The 21311-nt window shown below is 43.6% G+C and overlaps 1 protein-coding gene across 1 annotated transcript in view; it reads left to right on the plus strand.

The window, feature by feature from the left end:
* frmd3 (FERM domain containing 3) overlaps positions 1 to 21311 on the plus strand; it is a 457194-nt gene that overhangs the window by 364135 nt on the left and 71748 nt on the right. The window contains exons 11-14 of the mRNA XM_085985481.1: positions 8760 to 8848; positions 13744 to 13818; positions 16239 to 16307; positions 20006 to 20127. Coding sequence (XP_085841607.1) covers positions 8760 to 8848; positions 13744 to 13818; positions 16239 to 16307; positions 20006 to 20127 — 355 coding nt within the window. The remainder of the gene's footprint in view (positions 1 to 8759; positions 8849 to 13743; positions 13819 to 16238; positions 16308 to 20005; positions 20128 to 21311) is intronic.

Below are 21311 nucleotides of genomic sequence, written 5' to 3' on the forward strand. Positions count from 1 at the left end.
ATAGAGCAGAGGCCCAGGGGCAGAAATGGCCATCAGGTTAGGGAGTAGATTTTTTCCAGATATTCGGCCTCCGCACGCAGGAAGCCTCCAATCGGAAAATACGGGCCAATTATCTTGATTTTTGTGTGAAAAGTAGACATCCAGGAGACCACAGAATCTAGATATATTCACGAGAACCAAAACACTATGATCTAGGTGCAATGGGGACCTAATGGGGCAAAGGTTTTTTCAAAATCGATTAAACCCCCGTGTGACTGAAAGAATCTTTAAAAGCAGCATTACCAATACAGCAATTTTGGACACAGAACATAAAGTTTATTTTAGATGTATGAGACAGTTTATTAAAAAAAGATATGCAGCCCTGGCAGAAAGTTTGGACTTATATTATTCAACACCTGCTGGGAATCAATTGGCATGACTCCAGCCACAGTGTGATCTTTGAGATCTGGAAACATAAGGAATTTCTTTGTGCAGGGCCAGCAAACAAAAAAAACTAAAATAGAACATATCTAAAATTAAACAAACTTTCAGTGTTTTCCACAAATCTAGTTGCATGCTATCATTTTGATAGTTTTAAATGTAGCTAATTTAACATTGATTTCTGATAGTAATAGAAAGAATTCCTAGTAATTTCTATCTGTTGTATCCGTGTGTTAATAGAGACACTGAAGGCAGGAGTTGGTTTCACAGGTGTTTACTGAACAAAGTCTGGAGGTGAACTAACTGATACAACACAATATACAGGCTTATATAGCCCGAATGGCCATTACCGGCATTACAGTACACAGGGGGCTCTTAAAGGCACATACACGACAATTCCTCCCCTTTTAGCCAACCAGTACATAATATTTTAAGTAATCATTAATTACATGTTACAAGAACAATAATCTACACATTGCTGCAGTTAATCAATTATAAGTCAGTCTCTCTGGAGGCTTCCTGACTCGGTCCGGATAACGCCTCGGTGGTGTAGTAGTTTCTGGTGGTGTAGTAGGTTCTTTTGGCAAGGCTGATTCGGCTTGAATGCCAGTGTCGGGTTCATCTGGTTCCAGTATCACCGGATCGGAGGTAGATACCATGGGTATCTCTACTTCATCATTAGGCGTATAGAGTTGTGGTGTAGGTTGTCCCTTTTCGGATGACTCTATGATCTGGTCAGCATGGCGCCTTATTATGCTTTCTCCAATGTCCACGGTATACATCAGCGGTCCTAGTCGTGTGCAAATAGTTCCAGGCTGCCATTTCTCGGTACGGTAGTCCCGGGCCAAAACTTGTTGACCTATCTGGAAGGTTCTAGTTGGCCTTTCATTCATGCCTTGAAATTGCCGGTTCTCCACGTCCCTTCTGATGTTTGGCTTGATCAAATCCAGCCGGCATCTTAGGCTTCTATTGAAGAACATCATGGCGGGAGTTTGGTTTGTAACCATATGTGTTGCATTCCTGTATGCAAACAAGAAGTTATCTACCTTATGCTGAAGTTTTATGTCTTCATTACCCATGGCCTTTATGGCCTTCTTGAAGGTCTGGACAAACCTTTCAGCCAATCCATTGGTGGAGGGATGGTATGGGGCGGACGTGTAGTGCTTAACCTCATTGTTTTTTAAGAACTTCCTAAATTCTTCGGACACAAATTGCGGTCCATTATCAGAACAGATCTGTTCAGGCAGCCCATTCCTGGCAAATATGGTCCTTAATACTGTGATGGTTTTTTCCGTGGTGGTGGAGGACATCTTTATTACCTCCGGCCACTTGGAGTGTGCATCAACCGCGATTAAGAACATTGAGTCCATAAATGGACCAGCAAAGTCGATGTGTACCCTTTGCCATGGAGATGAGGGCCACTCCCATGGATGTAGAGGGGCTTGTGGTGGAGCGTTTTGGACCTTCTGGCATCCTAGGCAGCTCTTGGTCATTTCTTCGATGTCTCCATCGATACCTGGCCACTGTACAAACGCCCTGGCTAGGTTCTTCATTTTCACTCCACCCAGATGCCCCTCGTGAAGCTCCTTTAGCACTTTATCCTGGAATTTGGGTGGAATCACCACTCTGGATCCACACATCAAGGTTCTTCGGCACACTGACAGCTGTTCTCTTCTTTGCGAGAATGCTGGCAACAGTGGTTCGCCATGTGCTGGCCATCCCTTCACTGTTAAATCGTAGACTCGTGAGAGAGTCGGGTCATTTCTCGTTTCCCTTTCAATGGCAGAATTTGTTACTGGTAGACATTCCACTATGGTAGAGTGGAACATCTCTACTGGGTCTATTGTAGGTGCCTCTTCTACCGTTGGCAATGGTAGGCGCGATAAACCGTCAGCATTCCCATGCTGTTTTGATCCTTTGTATTCTATGTCATATTGGTGTGCCCCTAGAAAAAGGGACCACCTCTGTAGCCTTTGCGCTGTCATAATGGGAACACACTTTTTAGGGTTGAATATGGAGATGAGGGGTTGATGGTCAGTCAACAAGGTAAATTTTTGTCCGTGTAGATAATGGTTGAATTTCTTCACTCCCCATACCAGGCTGAGTGCTTCCCTGTCGATTTGGGCATAGTTACGCTCAGCTGAGTTCAATGAGCGTGACGCAAAAGCTATCGGCCGCTCCGAGCCATCAGGGAATAGAAACATAGAAACATAGAAACATAGAAGATAGGAGCAGGAGTAGGCCATTCAGCCCTTCGAGCCTGCTCCGCCATTCAACGAGATCATGGCTGATAATCCAAACCCTAGCACCCGGTCCCTACACCGACAACCATCCCACCCAAGCCCTATCCCCGTAACCCCCGTAACCCCACGTATTTAATTCCCCCTAACACTAAGGGCCAATTTTTTATCATGGCCAATCAATCTAACCCGCACATCTTTGGACTGTGGGAGGAAACCGGAGCACCCGGAGGAAACCCACGCAAACACGGGGAGAATGTGCAAACTCCACACAGACAGTCACCCGAGGCTGGATTTGAACCCGGGTCCCTGGCGCTGTGAGGCTATGCGAAAATACCGCACCTACGCCGTAAGGGGATGCATCGCACGCCAGTCTGATTGGCAGTGATGGGTTGTAATGAGCCAAAACTTCCTTGGACGTGATTAAGCCTTTGCATTTATGGAAGGCACGTTTACAGTCTTTGCTCCATTTCCAAATTACTCCTGTTTGTAGCAGTTCATTAAGAGGCTGCAGAAGAGTTGATAAGTTCGGTAAAAATTTATGATAGTAATTTATCAATCCCAGGAACGACCTTAATTGTGAAACATTTTCAGGTGCTGGGGCTTTTATGACCGCTTCAATTTTGTCAGGGAACTTATGCAACCCTTCCTTATTAATTATGTGGCCACAATATGATATTTGTTTCTGGAAAAATTCGCACTTGGGGCGATTTGCTCGTCGGCCCCGTTCTCTCAGCCTAGTGAGCACCTGCTCCAAATTGGCAAGGTGCTCATTGTCGTTTTCTCCTGTTACAAGGATGTCATCTAGGTAGCATTGAGTCCCTGGAATCCCTTGGAGGACTTGCTCCATAGCTCTTTGCCAGATAGCTGGAGCTGATGCTACTCCGAAAACCAGTCGATTGTACTGGTACAGGCCTTTGTGTGTATTTATCGTGAGATACTTTTTAGAGGCCTCTTCAACCTCCATCTGTAGATATGCCTGTGCCAAATCAATTTTGGTGAAACGTTTCCCTCCGGATAGTGAGGCGAAAATATCTTCTATCCTCGGAAGAGGATACTGTACCGTGTGAAGGACCGGGTTTACAGTCACCTTGAAGTCTCCACAGATGCGAATCTTTCTCTGTTCTTCAGATTTATCATTATTGAACGTTTTCTTCATGACCGGGACGATGGGTGTTGCCCACTCGCTCCAATCTATCTTGGATAATACGCCTGCCTTTTCCAAATTCTCCAGCTCTGCCTCGACTGCTGGACGAATTGCGTATGGCACCGGCCTTGCCTTAAAAAACTTGGGAATTGCCGCATCTTCCACTTTTATTGAGGCGGTGATGCCTTTCAAGGTTCCTAGTTTCTCTTGAAACACTTCCTTGGCGTTGGCCAAGATGTCTTTTAATCGTTCAGGTATGATGTCATCATCATTTTTTTTCTTACTGGTCACTGTCAGTGCCTGAATGGAGTGCCAGTCTAAACGTATCTTCCTGATCCATTCACATCCCAACAGCGGTGGACCACCATCTTGTAGAACGTATAAATACAACTTCTGTATTTCCTTGCCGTTGTATACAACAGGCACCCTTATTTTTCCTTTCGGGTATACTTTCTGCCCCGTATATGTTTTCAAGATAATGGATGTGTCTTTTAAAGGTATATGCAGAAATAGCCGCTCGTAATCCCATCGATTTATGACGGTCAGAGCTGATCCTGTATCTAGCTCCATTTTAACTGGGGACCCTGCTATCGTGAGGGTAACCCAAATGGTCTGGTAATCTTCTTTGGCAATTACATTATGTAATTTGAGACAGCTTAGTCTCTTGTTTCCGGAGTCGCTATCGCTCTTCTGGTCTTCGGAGCTACTGTCCATCATCATTTGTACCTTTCTGTACTTTTCTTTATTGATTTTTTTTTTCCTGTCCGTGGATTTTTTTTGTCCAGATCGGCATACCCGTGCAATGTGTCCAATCTTTCCGCATTGCCTGCATGCTTTGTCCTTGAACCAGCAGTCCCTCTGGTCATGGGTGGATCTGCCGCAGCGATAACATCTCTCGAAACCCTGTGTCATTTCATGGGTGCCGAAGTCCTGTGGCTTTTGCTGTATCTCTGCAGCTCCTCTTGCGGCTGCTTCGTATGATACAGCCATACTGAAAGCCTTGTCCAGTGTCAAATCTTTCTCAGAAAGCAGCCTTTTCTGTGTTCCTTCACTTAGGAGACCGCAGACGAATTTGTCTCGAAGAGAATCTGCCAGTCCTGCCCCGAATTGGCAGTGCTTTGATAGCTTTCTCAATTCGGTGAGGTAATCAGCGTTACTTTCATTCTTGTGCTGATTCCTCTTGAAGAATTTGAATCGTTCCGCTATCAGCAGCGGTGTTGGGTTTAAGTGCTCCTGTAGGGTATCAACAATTTCCTTAAAATTCTTGTCCTTTGGTTTGGCTGGAGTGATTAAGTTTCGTAACAGCCTGTATGTCTTTGCGCCCATTAGATTTAGAAGTACTGATGCCTTTTTATCATTTTCTATTCCATTTGCTGTGCAATATACCTCCACTCTTTCCACATATGTGGTCCAATCCTCTATATCGTTATCAAAAGCATCAATATTGCCAGCCTTAGGCATCCTGGAAAAAAAATGGCGCTTCCCACGCTTTCCTTTCTTTCCTGCAGAAAAAATATGGCTCTTCCCGGGCTTTCCCGCCGCTGCTGCTGCTGACAACGCTGTTTTCCGCGTTTTAAAAATTTTTTTTATTTACAGGTGGAGACTCGTTCCCGCCGGACTCTCTGGGACTTTTCCCCCCCTCTGCTAGGTCCGAACGCCAACCTGCTTTGCAGCGCCGGCCGTCTCCCGAGTGCTCCCCCGTCTGTTTCTGTTTGCCTCCGCCTTCGGTGCTTGGCCTCGCTGCAGAGCCAGCCGATGGAGCCCCAGCCCGCCGCCCAGGAAGGATTATTGCAGTACCTGCCACCAGCTCGGCTAGCTGGTGAAACCACAGTTTTGCTTTTTTTTTCTTGCTTTTCTTCGACTTCGGACGTCTGAGGAATCGATGTCCTTGAGGTGCTGCCGAATTGCAGGTAAGTCCGTTTCCAATTCGTCGCCACTGTTGTGTCCGTGTGTTAATAGAGACACTGAAGGCAGGAGTTGGTTTCACAGGTGTTTACTGAACAAAGTCTGGAGGTGAACTAACTGATACAACACAATATACAGGCTTATATAGCCCGAGTGGTCATTACCGGCATTACAGTACACAGGGGGCTCTTAAAGGCACATACACTACACTATCCATGACCTACAGCAAGAATTAATTTCAAATGTGACTTTTGCTCTCTGGTTATACAGAATGTTGTTATGCAGCAACATTAATAAATTCTCAGAATATGCAGAGTGCCCCATCTATCTATTCAAAAGTGGACTGCAGTAGATAAATGAACCAGTCACATCAGTGCCAATCAGCACTGACAGCTGCTATAAATAATGAACTCTAGATGCTTTTCAGCAGTTAGCTTATAAACCACAGCCTGTCAGTGCAACGATTCATACTGTAACCACTTGTGTGTTATGATGACCAGAGTTCACATTTCTTTAATGCATAATTATTATGCTTATGGGGCAACATGAGCAGCATTTTTGATTACGTTGTTTAGTTATTTACTGCAGTTATAGTAGAATCCTTTAAAATGGGGATTGCGCTGTGTTATATTGCATCTGTTCAACATGTTGTGCCACAGATCAGGAGGATACGGGTTTGCACTCACTTATTTCCCTATCTCTGCATCCCAGCAAGGTATTGAGTTGAGGCCAAAGAGGGATTGAAACGTGCCCAGGGCTGCTTTCTTCCAATTTCTGCCTACTAGCTATATATTAGTATTGATGCAGAGATGCCAACATTGAAAATGTAAAAAACTGAGATTCAAGTACCTTTAAAAATGGGGGCCCAGGAAGCGATAATCAGAAGAATCCATAGGAGGCACTGTCTCTATTGGCGGCAGAGGGACTGACACCAAATCCATAGGAGGCACTGTCTCTATTGGTGGCAGTGGGACTGACACCAAATCCATAGGAGGCACTGTCTCTGTTGGCGGCAGTGGGACTGACACCAAATCCATAGGAGGCACTGTCTCTGTTGGCGGCAGTGGGACTGACACCAAATCCATAGGAGGCACTGTCTCTGTTGGCGGCAGTGGGACTGACACCAAATCCATAGGAGGCACTGTCTCTGTTGGCGGCAGTGGGACTGACACCAAATCCATAGGAGGCACTGTCTCTGTTGGCGGCAGTGGGACTGACACCAAATCCATAGGAGGCACTGTCTCTATTGGCGGCAGAGGGACTGACACCAAATCCATAGGAGGCACTGTCTCTATTGGCGGCAGAGGGACTGACACCAAATCCATAGGAGGCACTGTCTCTATTGGCGGCAGTGGGACTGACACCAAATCCATAGGAGGCACTGTCTCTGTTGGCGGCAGTGGGACTGACACCAAATCCATAGGAGGCACTGTCTCTGTTGGCGGCAGTGGGACTGACACCAAATCCATAGGAGGCACTGTCTCTGTTGGCGGCAGTGGGACTGACACCAAATCCATAGGAGGCACTGTCTCTATTGGCGGCAGAGGGACTGACACCAAATCCATAGGAGGCACTGTCTCTATTGGTGGCAGTGGGACTGACACCAAATCCATAGGAGGCACTGTCTCTATTGGCGGCAGTGGGACTGACACCAAATCCATAGGAGGCACTGTCTCTATTGGTGGCAGTGGGACTGACACCAAATCCATAGGAGGCACTGTCTCTATTGGTGGCAGTGGGACTGACACCAAATCCATAGGAGGCACTGTCTCTATTGGCGGCAGTGGGACTGACACCAAATCCATAGGAGGCACTGTCTCTATTGGCGGCAGTGGGACTGACACCAAATCCATAGGAGGCACTGTCTCTGTTGGCGGCAGTGGGACTGACACCAAATCCATAGGAGGCACTGTCTCTGTTGGCGGCAGTGGGACTGACACCAAATACTGGCAGTTCTTTGCTGCTCTCTTTCTTGAAATGGGAGAGGTCTTAATGGGATCTGGACTAAATGTAATATTTTCTCTTATCTAACGATGTTCCTCAAAAATTGTATAGTGGATTAAATGCGGAGCAACAGCTGTAGACTCCGGTCAGGTCCTGTGGGGAGCAGTGGCTGCAGAGACCAGTTAGGTGGGTAAGGAATAGCAGCTTCAAAGTTATCAGCCTGTAACCTCTCTGCAAAACTGGGATTTCAAATTGGAAACTCGGATAATCTCTGAGAAAAACCGAATCATACAACTCTTGAGTCTGTGAACTAAATACAGAATGGTGGCAGTTCTGTTGATGGAAGTCAAGAAAGAGATCAGGTCCCCTTTTATTCAATGTGACGGTATCTTTCTTTCATGTTATTTGTTGTAATGTTATTTTATGTGATTTGCAATGGGCTTTTGCTGAATTCTGGAAAATTCTTGTCTTACCCAAGTAGAATAACATAAATTTATCAGAAGTGAACTAGAGAGCACAACAAATACTATTTAAAATCCAGTGGTTGTGGCTTTCCCATTCTCTCAGTGTGTAAAGGCATCATGTGGCCTGGTAGTGAGCCATATAGGCCAGGGAGGTCTTAGAGTGGATCGCTGGTCTGTGCAGCTCTTCGATGCAATAGTAATAGAGCACGACTTCTGAGTCTGTTAGCAAGGGACTGGAAAAATCAGCCAGGGACCTCACTCCTGATCACTATACATGTGACCCTGATGAAGGGTGCAGGTGGTTGAGTACATGCTTGGCTGTGATGCCCTCAGCCCCACATGATCAAATAGCCTCCTGATGCCTGCTGACCAAGTACACACATGAAGAATGATCACTTTAAAAGAGGGCTGCTAGTGCGCTCGAAAGTGGATATCTTGAAGGTAGAAGTGGATATCTTGAAGGTAGAAGGTAGTAGTTTTGCTCATCTAACAGAGTTAGGTCAAACCATATGTACATTAAAGCAAAATACTGCAGATGCTAGAAATCTGAAATAATACATCTGAATGTACATTTTAATTGTTTTTATTATATATTTTTTGGACACTAGTTTAATGATGTCTTTCATTTCACATGATCAGAAGAAAATTGTGCTGACGTACCATACATCAACCCCAGCCGCATGCAAGCATCTTTGGAAGTGTGGTGTGGAGAACCAAGCTTTTTACAAGTGAGTTTCTAATTAGTGAGATGGTTTTATGCAAAACTGATGAATGTGGTAACTGTTTTTCTCAGTTTATTTACATATGTTCCCATATTTTTCCTCTTTCTAGATTAACCATGAATATTTACAATTTAAAACAATATACATCATTTTATGTGCTTATTTTTTTAAATTGAGAATTGTTTTGTAATGTTTAGTTTTAATAGTTTAGGGTCAATATTACAGTGATGAAGGTTTAACTACAGAATGTGTTTGTACAAGTTTTGTTTTTTATACTTTTACTGATACCATTGGGATTTTAACTTGTGTTCCTGGATTATTAGCCCAAGCTTCTGCATTTCCAGCCTATGTTGCCCTTTTGAACGTGTTGAAAAAGTCTGTTTTTCTTCCTGAAAATTAAAATCATTAAAAAAAACTAAAATGCACAAAATGTGGTTCCCAGGAACAGACACAGGCACAAAGAGCTCAGTTTGGCGCGTGCAGGTACATCAGACGGACTGCGTCCTGTTTGGGAATGTCAATCGATTATACTCTTATTGATTATTAGTGCCACTCTTCATATTTCCCCATCAATACTGACTTCTCTAATGTAGGTAGTGTGGGCTCTTTCCTCAGTTACTCCACGGTAACAAAGGGACTTGAGCCATACTGGCTGAAATTGTAACTGGTTCCCGCTCCTCGGGCATTGTCGCCCTCCGTTTCCAAACCATCATCACCCCCTCCCCCTTTCTCAAAAAACATACCCCTGAATTCCCTGCACTCACTAACTATCACACAATCTCAAATCTTCCTGTTCTCTTACAGGACATTGAGTTTGTTGTTGTCTCCCAGATCTGTATCAATCTATCTCACAACCCCTTGTTTAAACCCCTCCAATCAGGTTTCTGCACTTTCTACAGCACCAAATTAAGTCTATCCAAAGTCATAAACAACAACTTTGTGACTGTGACCATGGTACATTATCCCTTTTCATCCTCAACATCCTCTCTGCATCCTTTGACATAGTCGACCACACTGTTATCCTCCATTGCCTCTCCTCTGTTGTCCAGCTCCGTAGGACTTCCCTTGCCTGGTTCCACTCTAACCTATTTGATCCTTGTCAGACCATCTCCAGCAATAGCTTCTCTTCCCACCCCTGCATTATCACCTCCACAATCCCCTAAGCATCTATCCTTCACCTCCTTTTTTTATCTATGTGCTGCCCCTCGGCAAATTGCACATGTACATTGATGACGCCCAGCTAGTTAGGCCACAGCTTGAGTACTGTGGACAGTTCTGGTCACCACATTACAGGAAATATGTGATTGTACTAGAGAGGGTACAGAGGAGATTTACAAGGATGTTGCCAGGACTGGAGAATTTTAGCTATAAGGAAAGATTGGATAGGCTCGGGTTGTTTTCTTTGGAATAGAAGAGGCTGAGAGGAGACTTAATTGAGGTGTATAAAATAATGAGGGGCTGAGATAGAGTGGATAGGAAGGACATATTTCCCTTAGCAGGGGGGGCATAGATTTAAAGTAATTGGTAGAAGGATTACAAGGGAGTTGAGGAGAATTTTTTTTCACCCAGAGGGTGGTGGGGGTCTAGAACTCGCTGCCTGAAAGGGTGGTAGAGGCAGAAAGCTTCATTGCATTTAAAAAGTACTTGGATATGCACTTGACATGCCGTAACCTACAAAGCTACGGACCAAGAGCTGGAAAGTGGGATCAGGCTGGATAGCTCATTTTCAGCAGGCACAGACATGGCCTCCTTCTGTGCTATAAATTTCTATGATTTTATGAACAGTAATTATGACCCTTCTTACATAAGTCTCTTCATGGAACTCTGTAAGTAATACCTTTGAAGAACATACTTACTGGGCTAAAAATTCGGGGGGTTTAGCGCCACCCGTTACTGCCAGATTCGGGGATAAAAATGGTGACTGCCACACTAATGCCTGCTGCTGGCGGGTCCCACACCGGCCGTCATTTTCGGTATGTCGGCAGCACTGCTGTTGCCTGCGCTCACCTAAAGTATTGTAATGTCGGAGTGTGATGTCAATCGCTGTGCAATGCCGAGTTCACGCCCACTCATCCATTTTGGATTTTGCTGCTCCTATTGCCGCCCTAGCTAAAGCACGCCCATGCGTGCAGCCGCTAAAAGCGCTTCAGCAGCGTTAACGGTCATGAGGAGTCTGGCAGGAATTGGCAGATTGTATACGAGGATGGAGGCTGACAAGTGGAAAACAGCTCAGATGGATGCCGGAACTTCAAATGCCTCCTTTGCCAAGGTTCTTCTTTTATACTTTCATTTTTTGCCATCAGTGGGCGGGGGGCAGGGTTGCATTTTCTGGTGGCTTTCCAGGAGGCCTACAGTGTTTGTGGGTCAGTAAATCAATGGATGAAACCTTGTGGAACAAGCTTTTAGTTCAGAACCGAACACCTGCACAAAACTGCAAATCCCTCGGCGGATTCCCAGCAAATAAAAATAACCGAATTCCTAAAGAGCATCAGATTGGCTAGAATTCCATTGCAACTTTTGAAGATCATCTGTGGTAAGATCTCTTTTATCTTTATGATAGCGTCACCAGAACATCGCCCCCTAGCAAATCTGGACTCAACTGCTTAAGATTTTAAGGAATTATAATTAATTTATTCAAAATTCCATAACCAATTATTTATCAAATAATTATTTTGTGTCGAGTATGCAAGACCCATTAAAAGCTGGCACGATTACTACACATTTAAACACTTTTAAGGGTAACCATTGGGGAAAGATTAGTGTGACAGTGAATGCAGATGCATTCATTTCATGAACTATTAAAAAATCAACAAACATCGGGTGGCAGGTAATATTTTTGTCGCAAGTACGACAACAGTTCCGTACACGGCCGACAGGTTCACTCCTTCCTTTCCCATTCCCCTTCACAGCAAGTGGGAGACAGACGTGACCTTCGGCCTCCTGCTGAGCTTAGCACTGGAAAGAGCACATTACACCACAAAATCAATGCACTGCTGATGTTAATTAGCAAGCAGCACCATCAAAATACCGGTGCTGCCTGCGCTCTCTCGGCAGGCGGCCATTAGCCTTGGCCAGCGCTGTTACTGGCAGGTTTCCAGCCTACTCGAATTTTTAGCCCATGGATTCTTAGGTGTTAAGCAAAGACCAAAGTGTAGAATAGAAACAAGTGTTTTTCTTTTATCTAAAGCAGATGAAATTATGGCCCAGATATTCCGATCCCTACGCTGTGTACCCACCCGTAGGGACATCGGAAATGCTGGTTTCAGGCATGCACAGCACATTTCCGATCTGTCAAGAATGGTCTTGACAGATCCTCCGGCTGCCCTAGAGAAGGGCCTCTGCGGGCGGATAGTTCTGCTTTTTGGAGACCCTCCGCCCGCAGAAAACCCTTACAATTCTTATGCCTGGTAAAAGCAGGCATAAGGCCTGTTTCTACCAGGATAAGAGTTGAAAAAAGTAAAAAAAAAACATTTTTTTCACTGATTTACCCTTTAAAAATACTTTTAAAAAAGTTTATTTTTAGCCCCATAAAAAACTTTAATTTTTTTTAAATTAAATTTTTGTTTAAAATACTTAATTTATTGTAATTTCAAGTCATTTTTAAAAAGTGATTAAAAAAATGTATTTAAAGTTTTACTATGTTTTTGGGGTGATCTCCATTCATATATTTGACAGGTCTTCCTGTCACGTGTATGAAGGGAGATTCCCTTCTTTGATTGGCTCCCCATGGCCCACGTGATCCCAGGGACTCTGCAAACTACATGCGCCTCTGGGATACGTGGGCCCTGCGCACTTGGAGTTTGGAGAGGCCCGGGGCGGAAGCGTGTGCGTCCCGGGAGCCCTCGGGTAAGGGCGTAGACTTTTCCAGATCGCAGGCCTCCGCCCGCGGGAAGCTTGCGATCGGAAAATACAGGCCATTGTGATCAGCAGAACAAGCCCTTTTCTCAAATCACACCGCTCAACTCATGCCTAAATAATGTACATCGCAAGCTTGATACACCAGTTAACCATGAACTCTCTGGCGCTTATTCAGAAAAGGCTTCTTTCAAAGGAGGTGACTGCAGTGCTGTATGAAACTGCTGGGGAATTTAAATACTTTGTGGAAACGCCATGGGGAAATTTGCATAGATGATACATTTTTAAAAAAAATCTGAGGGTAGTTACATGAAAATACATCCAGGTGATTGCAGGTTGTGTGAGAGTAGATGTGAACATTTTCCTGTTAGCTACTTTTACTGAAACCATTGAAACATTTGTTTACAGATATTGAAGGTTAAAGTTTCTGGTTTTGCACTTCTGGTGGTGCATATTGCAAAATTCCGCAAAATTTTACGGTCATTAAAATTACTGGTTGGAAAATTTGTGGAAGTGGGTGTGTAATATACCAATATGCACTCCTGACTGAGGAATATTTCTGTTAGCATAGGCATGCAGGCCAGCCTGAAGTGCTAGTTTCCATTGTACTGAATGGAGCTGCTCGATATACACAATCCCTACCATAAGCTATGTCACGGAGTGGCTGAGGGGGAAAGGAGAGCCAATTTGGTGGGTGTCTGCGAGGCTGATGCAATAATGATATTTTCTGCTGGTTAAAATATTTTTGTTACTGTGTTTTTTCAGAGAGAGATGGGAGAATACTCCCTTTAGCCTTTCATAGTGCTTGAAGTCATTGTACAATTCACACCTGGGCTGGGGTAGTCACCTTTTGAACTCACCTGCAATTTTCCCCCCAATGATTTTAATGGACGGAAATATCGTGGACTGACAAGTCCAGAAGCAGTGAACCTCGACCCTGATGTAATACTCAGTACTTTGTGTGGACATAGATTTTCCTCTGTAATCCTTTTGTCAAAATGCCAAACACCCCAAATACTAATTTTTTTTTTTTAACATTATTATAGGTATGCAAAATCCAGTCAGATCAAGACCGTCTCCAGCAGCAACATCTTTTTCAAAGGCAGGAGGTTTCGTTTCAGGTGAGTGCTTTCTGTCATGTCAAGATAGCTTCAACAAATTCTCTGCACTAATATTTTGCCCTTAGGTCCTAAATTTAATTAGCAACCTGTCTTTTATAATAACTTGAAGACTAGCCATACCTGCAGTGGTTAAACCGCTTGCATCAGAACTCTGCGACCACAGGTTCAAGCCCCAGAGTTGCCTGAGAATGGAATCTGTCAATCATCCCCAAGATCAGTGTCATCAGTTTGCATTTCAGTCACTGGTTTTCCACTGATTTCATGCGTTGACATAGAATTGACGCACCTGTGTCACATACACCACGTATAATTTTTCAAGGAATTTTCCTTTTTCCTTGTGACATAACTGGGAAATAGACAGTAAACTATATGGCATTTAGAGAATAGTGGATACTTAGAATGATTGCTAACTTTCACGCACCTGCTGGAAGACTCATGTGGCAGATCGTGCCCTCCCACCTGAACATTAAGATCTCCTATTTTAATTGCGCTGGTAATTCTCAGCATATTTGTCACTGTAAAGAGAGAGAAAATAGAATAGTTTATGGAGATAAAATGCTCACAAGTCCCATTTCCAGGTAGGCTATGAGGAGAGAAACAAATATACAGAAAAAGGAAGACAGAATGAAAGAAGAGAACAAGAGAATAAAAGAGTGAAAGACAAAAGAAGAATACATTAGTACTGGTCAGCTATCACCTGTGAACCACAAGACATAGCAACAGAGTAACACTTTCAGGCAGAAGAAGACCCTCGGTCTATCTAGCCCACCTATCCACAATATCCCCTTGGTGCATTTCTAATACAGGAAACTTTCGATTAACCGGCCCCTAAATAACCGGAAATGTCGGTTAACCGGCAAAATTCAGGAGTCGGTTTCAGCTAACTTTTATTACTTTTATTACTTGCACAGCAACAAATTGAGGAAGGCAAGGGTTTGGCTGCAGCTGTTGCTAAGCTACAGAGACGCTTGCAACTTGTGGATGTTGTTCTGAAGCTGTTGCTAAGCAACACGGTTTGTTGCTTCATACGGAGCTCTAAGGTCCGTATCTTTCACTATAGCGTTCGGTTATCCGGAATTGTTGCTGAACCGGCACCACGTCAGTCCCGTCCGTGCCGGATACCCAGAAAGTTTCCTGTAATCCTGAAGACAGATGAACTTTGTTGCTTTTAACCATATTCATTCTTCTGGCATGAGTCACATATCAGACATACAGCTCATGGCTATATCTCTATGAGAAAAGGAAAAACAACAAGACCATAACCATAGGTGGTTGAATAAGCAGATCAAAAAACAAAGCAAAGCTAATTATTTTGAAAGACACCAGAAAACAAAAAGTAATGAGGGCCTGGAGTCAAACAAATATCAGTTGAGGATAACTAAATGTTGGAAGGGCTAAAAAGGCATTAGAAAAGTGCATTATGGATAGGAGCAAGAGGAGTCAAAGAATCTTCTTTAGCTTGATAAGTAGATGGATTGTTAGAAAGCCAGACCGTTCCTGCAAGGACTAAAATCTCAAGAACTCAGTGGGAGAATGCACTTATGGATAATAGGAATTTGGAAAGGCAGCCAAATAATATTGAAGAGAAGCATCAGGTTTTCACGGAGTGCGTGAAGGAATGGACCTGCCGACCGATCACCGCTGATACGCTGGGCCAGTAGTGGGAACTCTTGGGTTCACTTGCTGAGTGTGTGATTATTTTATAGCACTTTTTACAACATTTTTCAGTTTCTAGGGTTGGACCAAATCTACGTTTTTATAAATAGTAATCCCACTGTAGTGCTAATCCACACATGTGGGGTGGTCCTAAGTTTGGTTATTGGCCTTTTTGAGTGAGCTTAGCTCAGGCATCAAGGTAGTAAGACTGCTAAAGTTGACCTCAGCACACTTGGCCTGGGGAGGGGAGAACAGCCAGGGTTCCCGAATGCTATACAGTGACCACTATTAGAAAGTGTGGATGAATGGACATCAGCTGAAGAAAGGATCAGGTTCAACTGTAATGCTCGCTTCCCCCAATGAACTAGCTAAGATTACTGTTTAGGTGCACAGATGAAGAATAACTACTTGGGAGAGGTTCCAGGGGATTGATGAAACCTATAGATTTGTACCACAGTGTAGGTTAGTGCTTTCAGGAGAGATAGGGAGAAAATTTAAATAAAATTGGTACTAATTTAAAAACCTGGTTCAACACTTGTGGCTGTTTGAGGAAATACTCATAGGCATAAGTTTGAATAATTGAAAGTAAGTAGATGGTGGAGGTGGGCTAGTGCAAGTTGCTTTGTTTAAGAACATCTGATCATGTGTAGACAGCTCTTGCACTGTATTGGATTTGTGAAAACTTTAGTTATTATCATTATTTTCAAAAGTAGAAACTAGACATTTACATAAACAAAATGACATGTATATCTTGTTGATTGTAGCGGGAGAGTTGCCAAAGAAGTTATAGAAGCAAGCACCAAAATTCAGCGCACCCCTCCTGAAGTTCACAGGTAAGAGCAAAATAATACATATCTATCACTCTGTTATCACTAAGCAACCCAAATGTCCAGAGTGGAGAGTAATTCAGGAAACACTCAGATACTAGAAACAAAATGGGTAACTTGCCTACAATTATATTCGTCAAGATTCATTTTTGGGAGGGGGTGAGATTTGGTCTCTTTCAGGTATTTTCTCCCTCAAACCTTTCTTGGGTCTCCCTGTGCCACCCACCACCCTTGGCTGACAGGCTTTTGTCGATAGTGCCCTGAATCTGGGCACTGCAAGCTGCACAGGGGCAGTTGAGAGTAAGATTTTCCCTCCCTTCATGTGGGGAAGTGACCTCCACCCGCTGCTCCCTCTTTTTAGCATGTGATCTCAGCATGTGTGGGATTACAGCCATGAATCCACATTCTACAACTCTTTGCCCCATTTCTTTTTCAATTGTAACCCTTCCTGTCCTGGAAGCATTGACTCTTTGCCAGTTTCACAGGCTCTTGGCATCCTTGGTACCTTACTAGGCTATTCAACAGTGAGTGGACCTCAAAACCAAGCCAGATATTGTTTGCATTGGACTTTCACAATTGCTTGCCTGCCAGTAGTGGTCACTAGCTAACAATCAGGAGCAGGAACTCTGGCTGAAATGTTACCTCTACCTAACTTAGAGGCAATTGTAGTGCCTGAAGTGCTATCCCATTAGGGATGGGCTAACTCTGCCTAGACAAGGGATAGAACCTGGATCATCCTAGTCTGTGTGGCTGAATACCATATGGTACAGTTATCCACTGTTCATTGGAAGACACCAAAAGCAGGCCATACTTTTGCATAAGACTGTTTTAATTTGTACTGTTGGTTCTGCCCGTAGTGTCAAGTGTTTAGTTTCTCACCAATTGTCTTCTGTCCTGTCCTTTCCTGAGGGAAGAAGCCAGTATTCTGCCCAAGTGGTCATTACTCATGTGTAAAAAATGTCCTAGTAAAGGATCCCCTTGGAATGAGTGACCATAATATGGTTGAATTCCAAATTCAGTTTGAGGGTGAGAGAGTTGGATCTCAAACCAGCGTACTGAGCTTAAATAAAGGAGACTATGAAGGTATGAGAGTAGAATTGACTAAAGTGGACTGGGAAAACAGATTAAAGTGTAAGACGGTACAAGAGCAGTGGTCTACATTCAAGGAGATATTTCACATCTTTCAAGATAAATATATTCCACTGAGGAAAAAGGGGAGTAAAAGAAAAGACAGCCATCCGTGGCTTAGTAAAGTAATAAAGGATAGTATTCGACTGAAAACAAGGGCATATAAATTAGCCAAATCTAGTGGGAGGATAGAAGATTGGGAAGCATTTAAAAGCCAGCAAACAATAACTAAAAGATTAATTAAGAAAGGGAAGATAGATTATGAAAGTAAACTAGCAAAAAATATAAAAACAGATAGCAAGAGTTTCTACAGCTATATAAAAAGAAAAAGGGTGGCTAAAGTGAACGTTGGTCCCTTAGAGGATGGGACCGGGAAACTAGTGGTGGGGAACATGGAGATGGCAAAGACGCTGAACAAATATTTTGTATCAGTCTTTACAGTAGAGGACACTAAAAATATCCCAACACTGGACAAACAGGGGGCAATGGGGGGGAAGGAGCGAAACATGATTAAAATCACTAAGGAGATGGTACTCAGTAAAATAATGGGACTTAAGGCGGATAAATCCCCCGGACCTGATGGCCTACATCCTAGGGTCTTGAGAGAAGTGGCGGTAGGGATTGTGGATGCATTGGTGATCATTTTCCAGAACTCCCTGGACTCAGGAAAGGTCCCGGCAGATTGGAAAACTGCTAATGTAACACCCTTATTTAAGAAGGGAAGTAGACAAAAAGCTGGAAACTATAGACCAGTTAGCCTAACATCTGTGGTTGGCAAAATGTTGGAGCCCATTATTAAGGAAACAGTAACAGAGCATTTGGATAAACATAATTTAATAGGACAGAGTCAGCATGGTTTTACGAAGGGGAAGTCATGTTTGACAAATTTGCTCGAATTCTTTGAGGATGTAACATACAGGGTGGATAAAGGGGAACCAGTGGATGTAGTGTATTTGGACTTCCAAAAGGCATTTGACAAGGTTCCACACAAAAGATTACTGATCAAGATAAAAAATCACGGGATTGGGGGTAATATACTGGCATGGGTGGAAGATTGGTTATCTAACAGAAAACAAAGAGTTGGGATAAATGGTTTGTTCTCGGGCTGGCAATCAGTAACTAGTGGTGTTCCACAGGGGTCAGTGCTGGGACCCCAACTCTTTACAATCTATATTAACGATTTGGAGGAAGGGACCGAGTGCAACATATCCAAGTTTGCCGACGATACAAAGATGGGAGGGAAAGCAGTGAGTGAGGAGGACATAAAAAACCTGCAAAAGGACATAGACAGGCTAAGTGAGTGGGCAGAGATTTGGCAGATGCAATATAATGTTGGAAAGTGTGAGGTTATGCACTTTGGCAGAAAAAAATCAAGAGCAAGTTATTATCTAAATGGAGAGAAACTGCAAAGTGCTACAGTACAAAGGGATCTGGGGGTCCTGGTGCATGAAACACAAAAAGTTAGTATGCAGGTGCAGCAGGTGATCAGGAAGGCCAATGGAATCTTGGCTTTTATTGCAAGGGGGATGGAGTATAAAAACAGGGAAGTCTTGCTGCAGTTATACAGGGTATTGGTGAGGCCACACCTGGAATACTGCGTGCAGTTTTGGTTTCCATATTTAAGAAAAGATATACTTGCTCTCGAGGCGGTTCAGAGAAGGTTCACTCGGTTGATTCCAGAGATGAGGGGGTTGACGTATGAGGAAAGGTTGAGTAGGTTGGGACTCTACTCATTGGAGTTCAGAAGAATGAGAGGCGATCTTATCAAAACATATAAGATTGTGAGGGGGCTTGATCGGGTGGATGCGGAGAGGATGTTTCCACTGATGGGTGAGACTAGAACTAGGGGGCATAATCTTAGAATAAGGGGCTGCCCTTTCAAAACTGAGATGAGGAGAAACTTCTTCACTCAGAGGGTAGTAAATCTTTGGAATTTGCTACCCCAGAGAGCTGTGGAAGCTGCAACATTAAATAAATTTTAAATGGAGATAGACATTTTCCTAGCAGATAAGGGAATTAGGGGTTACTGGGAGAGGGCAGGGAAGTGGACGTGAGTCTAGATTCAGATCAGCCATGATCCTATTGAATGGCGGAGCAGGCCCGAGAGGCCGTATGGCCTACTCCTGCTCCTATTTCTTATGTTCTTATGTGAGCCTTGACAGTGCGTGTTGGCAGGCTATTCAATCACAGCACAGCATAGACAAATCTGATCCTGCTCTCACCCAACATTCAGGCAAGCACACTTCCAGTAGGGGCCTTTGGATAGGAGAGTGAACCCTGGCCAAGTGATGTTTACTGTTATCCTTAATTTCAGATTAAACATTTTGAAAAGCCAAAAATAGAATATGCAGTAATTACTGTAAATAAAAATAAATTGAGAAATGTAGAGAAAGCAACAAATTTAAAATTCTGTATATATTGAAAAACAAATAAATAGCATAAGACAGGTTGCTTAAGACATTGGGCTATTGAATATAGGAAGGTGAAAACTATCACTTGAGTAAATCATCTATTTTTATTTCTTATGTATGCAGAGTACTGTGTCTCGACTGATTCTGTGACATCACCTTTTTCAGATCCACACTTGCTCAGAGCCGCAGTTACTATTCTTTAACCAAGCAGTTGATAACAAACGTTGAGACAACAGAATCATGCCTCCCATCCCCCGATGAATCTGAGGAGCAACCTGCCATGGATGGTGAGAATTCATATATACTTTCCACTTGATCGGCCTCTTCAATCCGTAAGAGGATAGAAAACCAATGAAAATGAGTTGAAAACGTTTAATCATCTTAAAACTCTATTCTTTGTTAATCAGTCTTTGAATAAGCAGTGTTCAGATTGACAACACTACATGTTCACATTTGACTGGGAGTAATCCAACCAGATTAAAGTTACCCTTGTGAGGCACTAACACATGGGAGGATCTCCACCAATCATACTTTTCAGCAAGGCAGCAACAATGGAAAGTACTCCACTCATGTTTGAGACCAATCAGCATCATTTGAAAATTGTAAAGAACAACAACAGTAACAACAACTTGTATTTACTGTATATAGCGCCTTTAACGTAGTAAAACGTCCCAAGGCGCTTCACAGGAGTATTAGAAGACAAAAAAATTGACACCGAGCCACATAAGGAGAAATTAAGGCAGATGACCAAAAGCTTGGTCAAAGAGGTAAGTTTTAAGGAGCATCTTAAAGGAGGAAAGAGAGGTAGAGAGGTTTAGGCAGGGAATTCCAGAGCTTAGGGCCTAGGCAACAGAAGGCACGACCACCAATGATTGAGCGATTATAATCAGGGATGCTCAAGAGGGCAGATTTAGAGGAGCGCAAATATCTTGGGGGGGGGCAGTTGTGGGGCTGGAGGAGATTACAGAGATAGGGAGGGGCAAGGCCTTGGAAGGATTTGAAAACAAGGATGAGAATTTTGAAATCAAGGCGTTGCTTAACCGGGAGCCAGTGTAGGTCAGCAAGCACAGGGGTGATGGGTGAACGGGACTTGGTGCAAGTCAGGACACAGACAGTCGAATTTTGGATGACTTGAAGTTTATGTAGGGTAGAATGTGGGAGGCCAGCCAGGAGTGCATTGGAATAGTTAAGTCTAGAGGTAACAAAGGCATGGGTGAGGTTTTCAGTAACAGATGAGCTGAAGCAAGGGTGGAGATGGGCGATGTTACGGAGGTGGAAATAGGCGGTCTTAGTTATGCTGCGGATGTGTGGTCGGAAGCTCATTTCAGGGTCAAATATGACACCAAGGTTGCGAACAGCGTGGTTCAGCCTCAGACAGATGTTAGGGAGACGGATGGAGTCAGTAGCTAGGGAACGGAGTTTGTGGCGGGACTGAAAAGAATGGCTTTGGTCTTCCCAATATTTAATTGGA

This window comes from Somniosus microcephalus, chromosome 1 (assembly GCF_052327205.1).
Source record: "Somniosus microcephalus isolate GS21.2 chromosome 1, FLI_Smic_1.0, whole genome shotgun sequence".
In the NCBI taxonomy this organism is placed as follows: domain Eukaryota; kingdom Metazoa; phylum Chordata; class Chondrichthyes; order Squaliformes; family Somniosidae; genus Somniosus; species Somniosus microcephalus.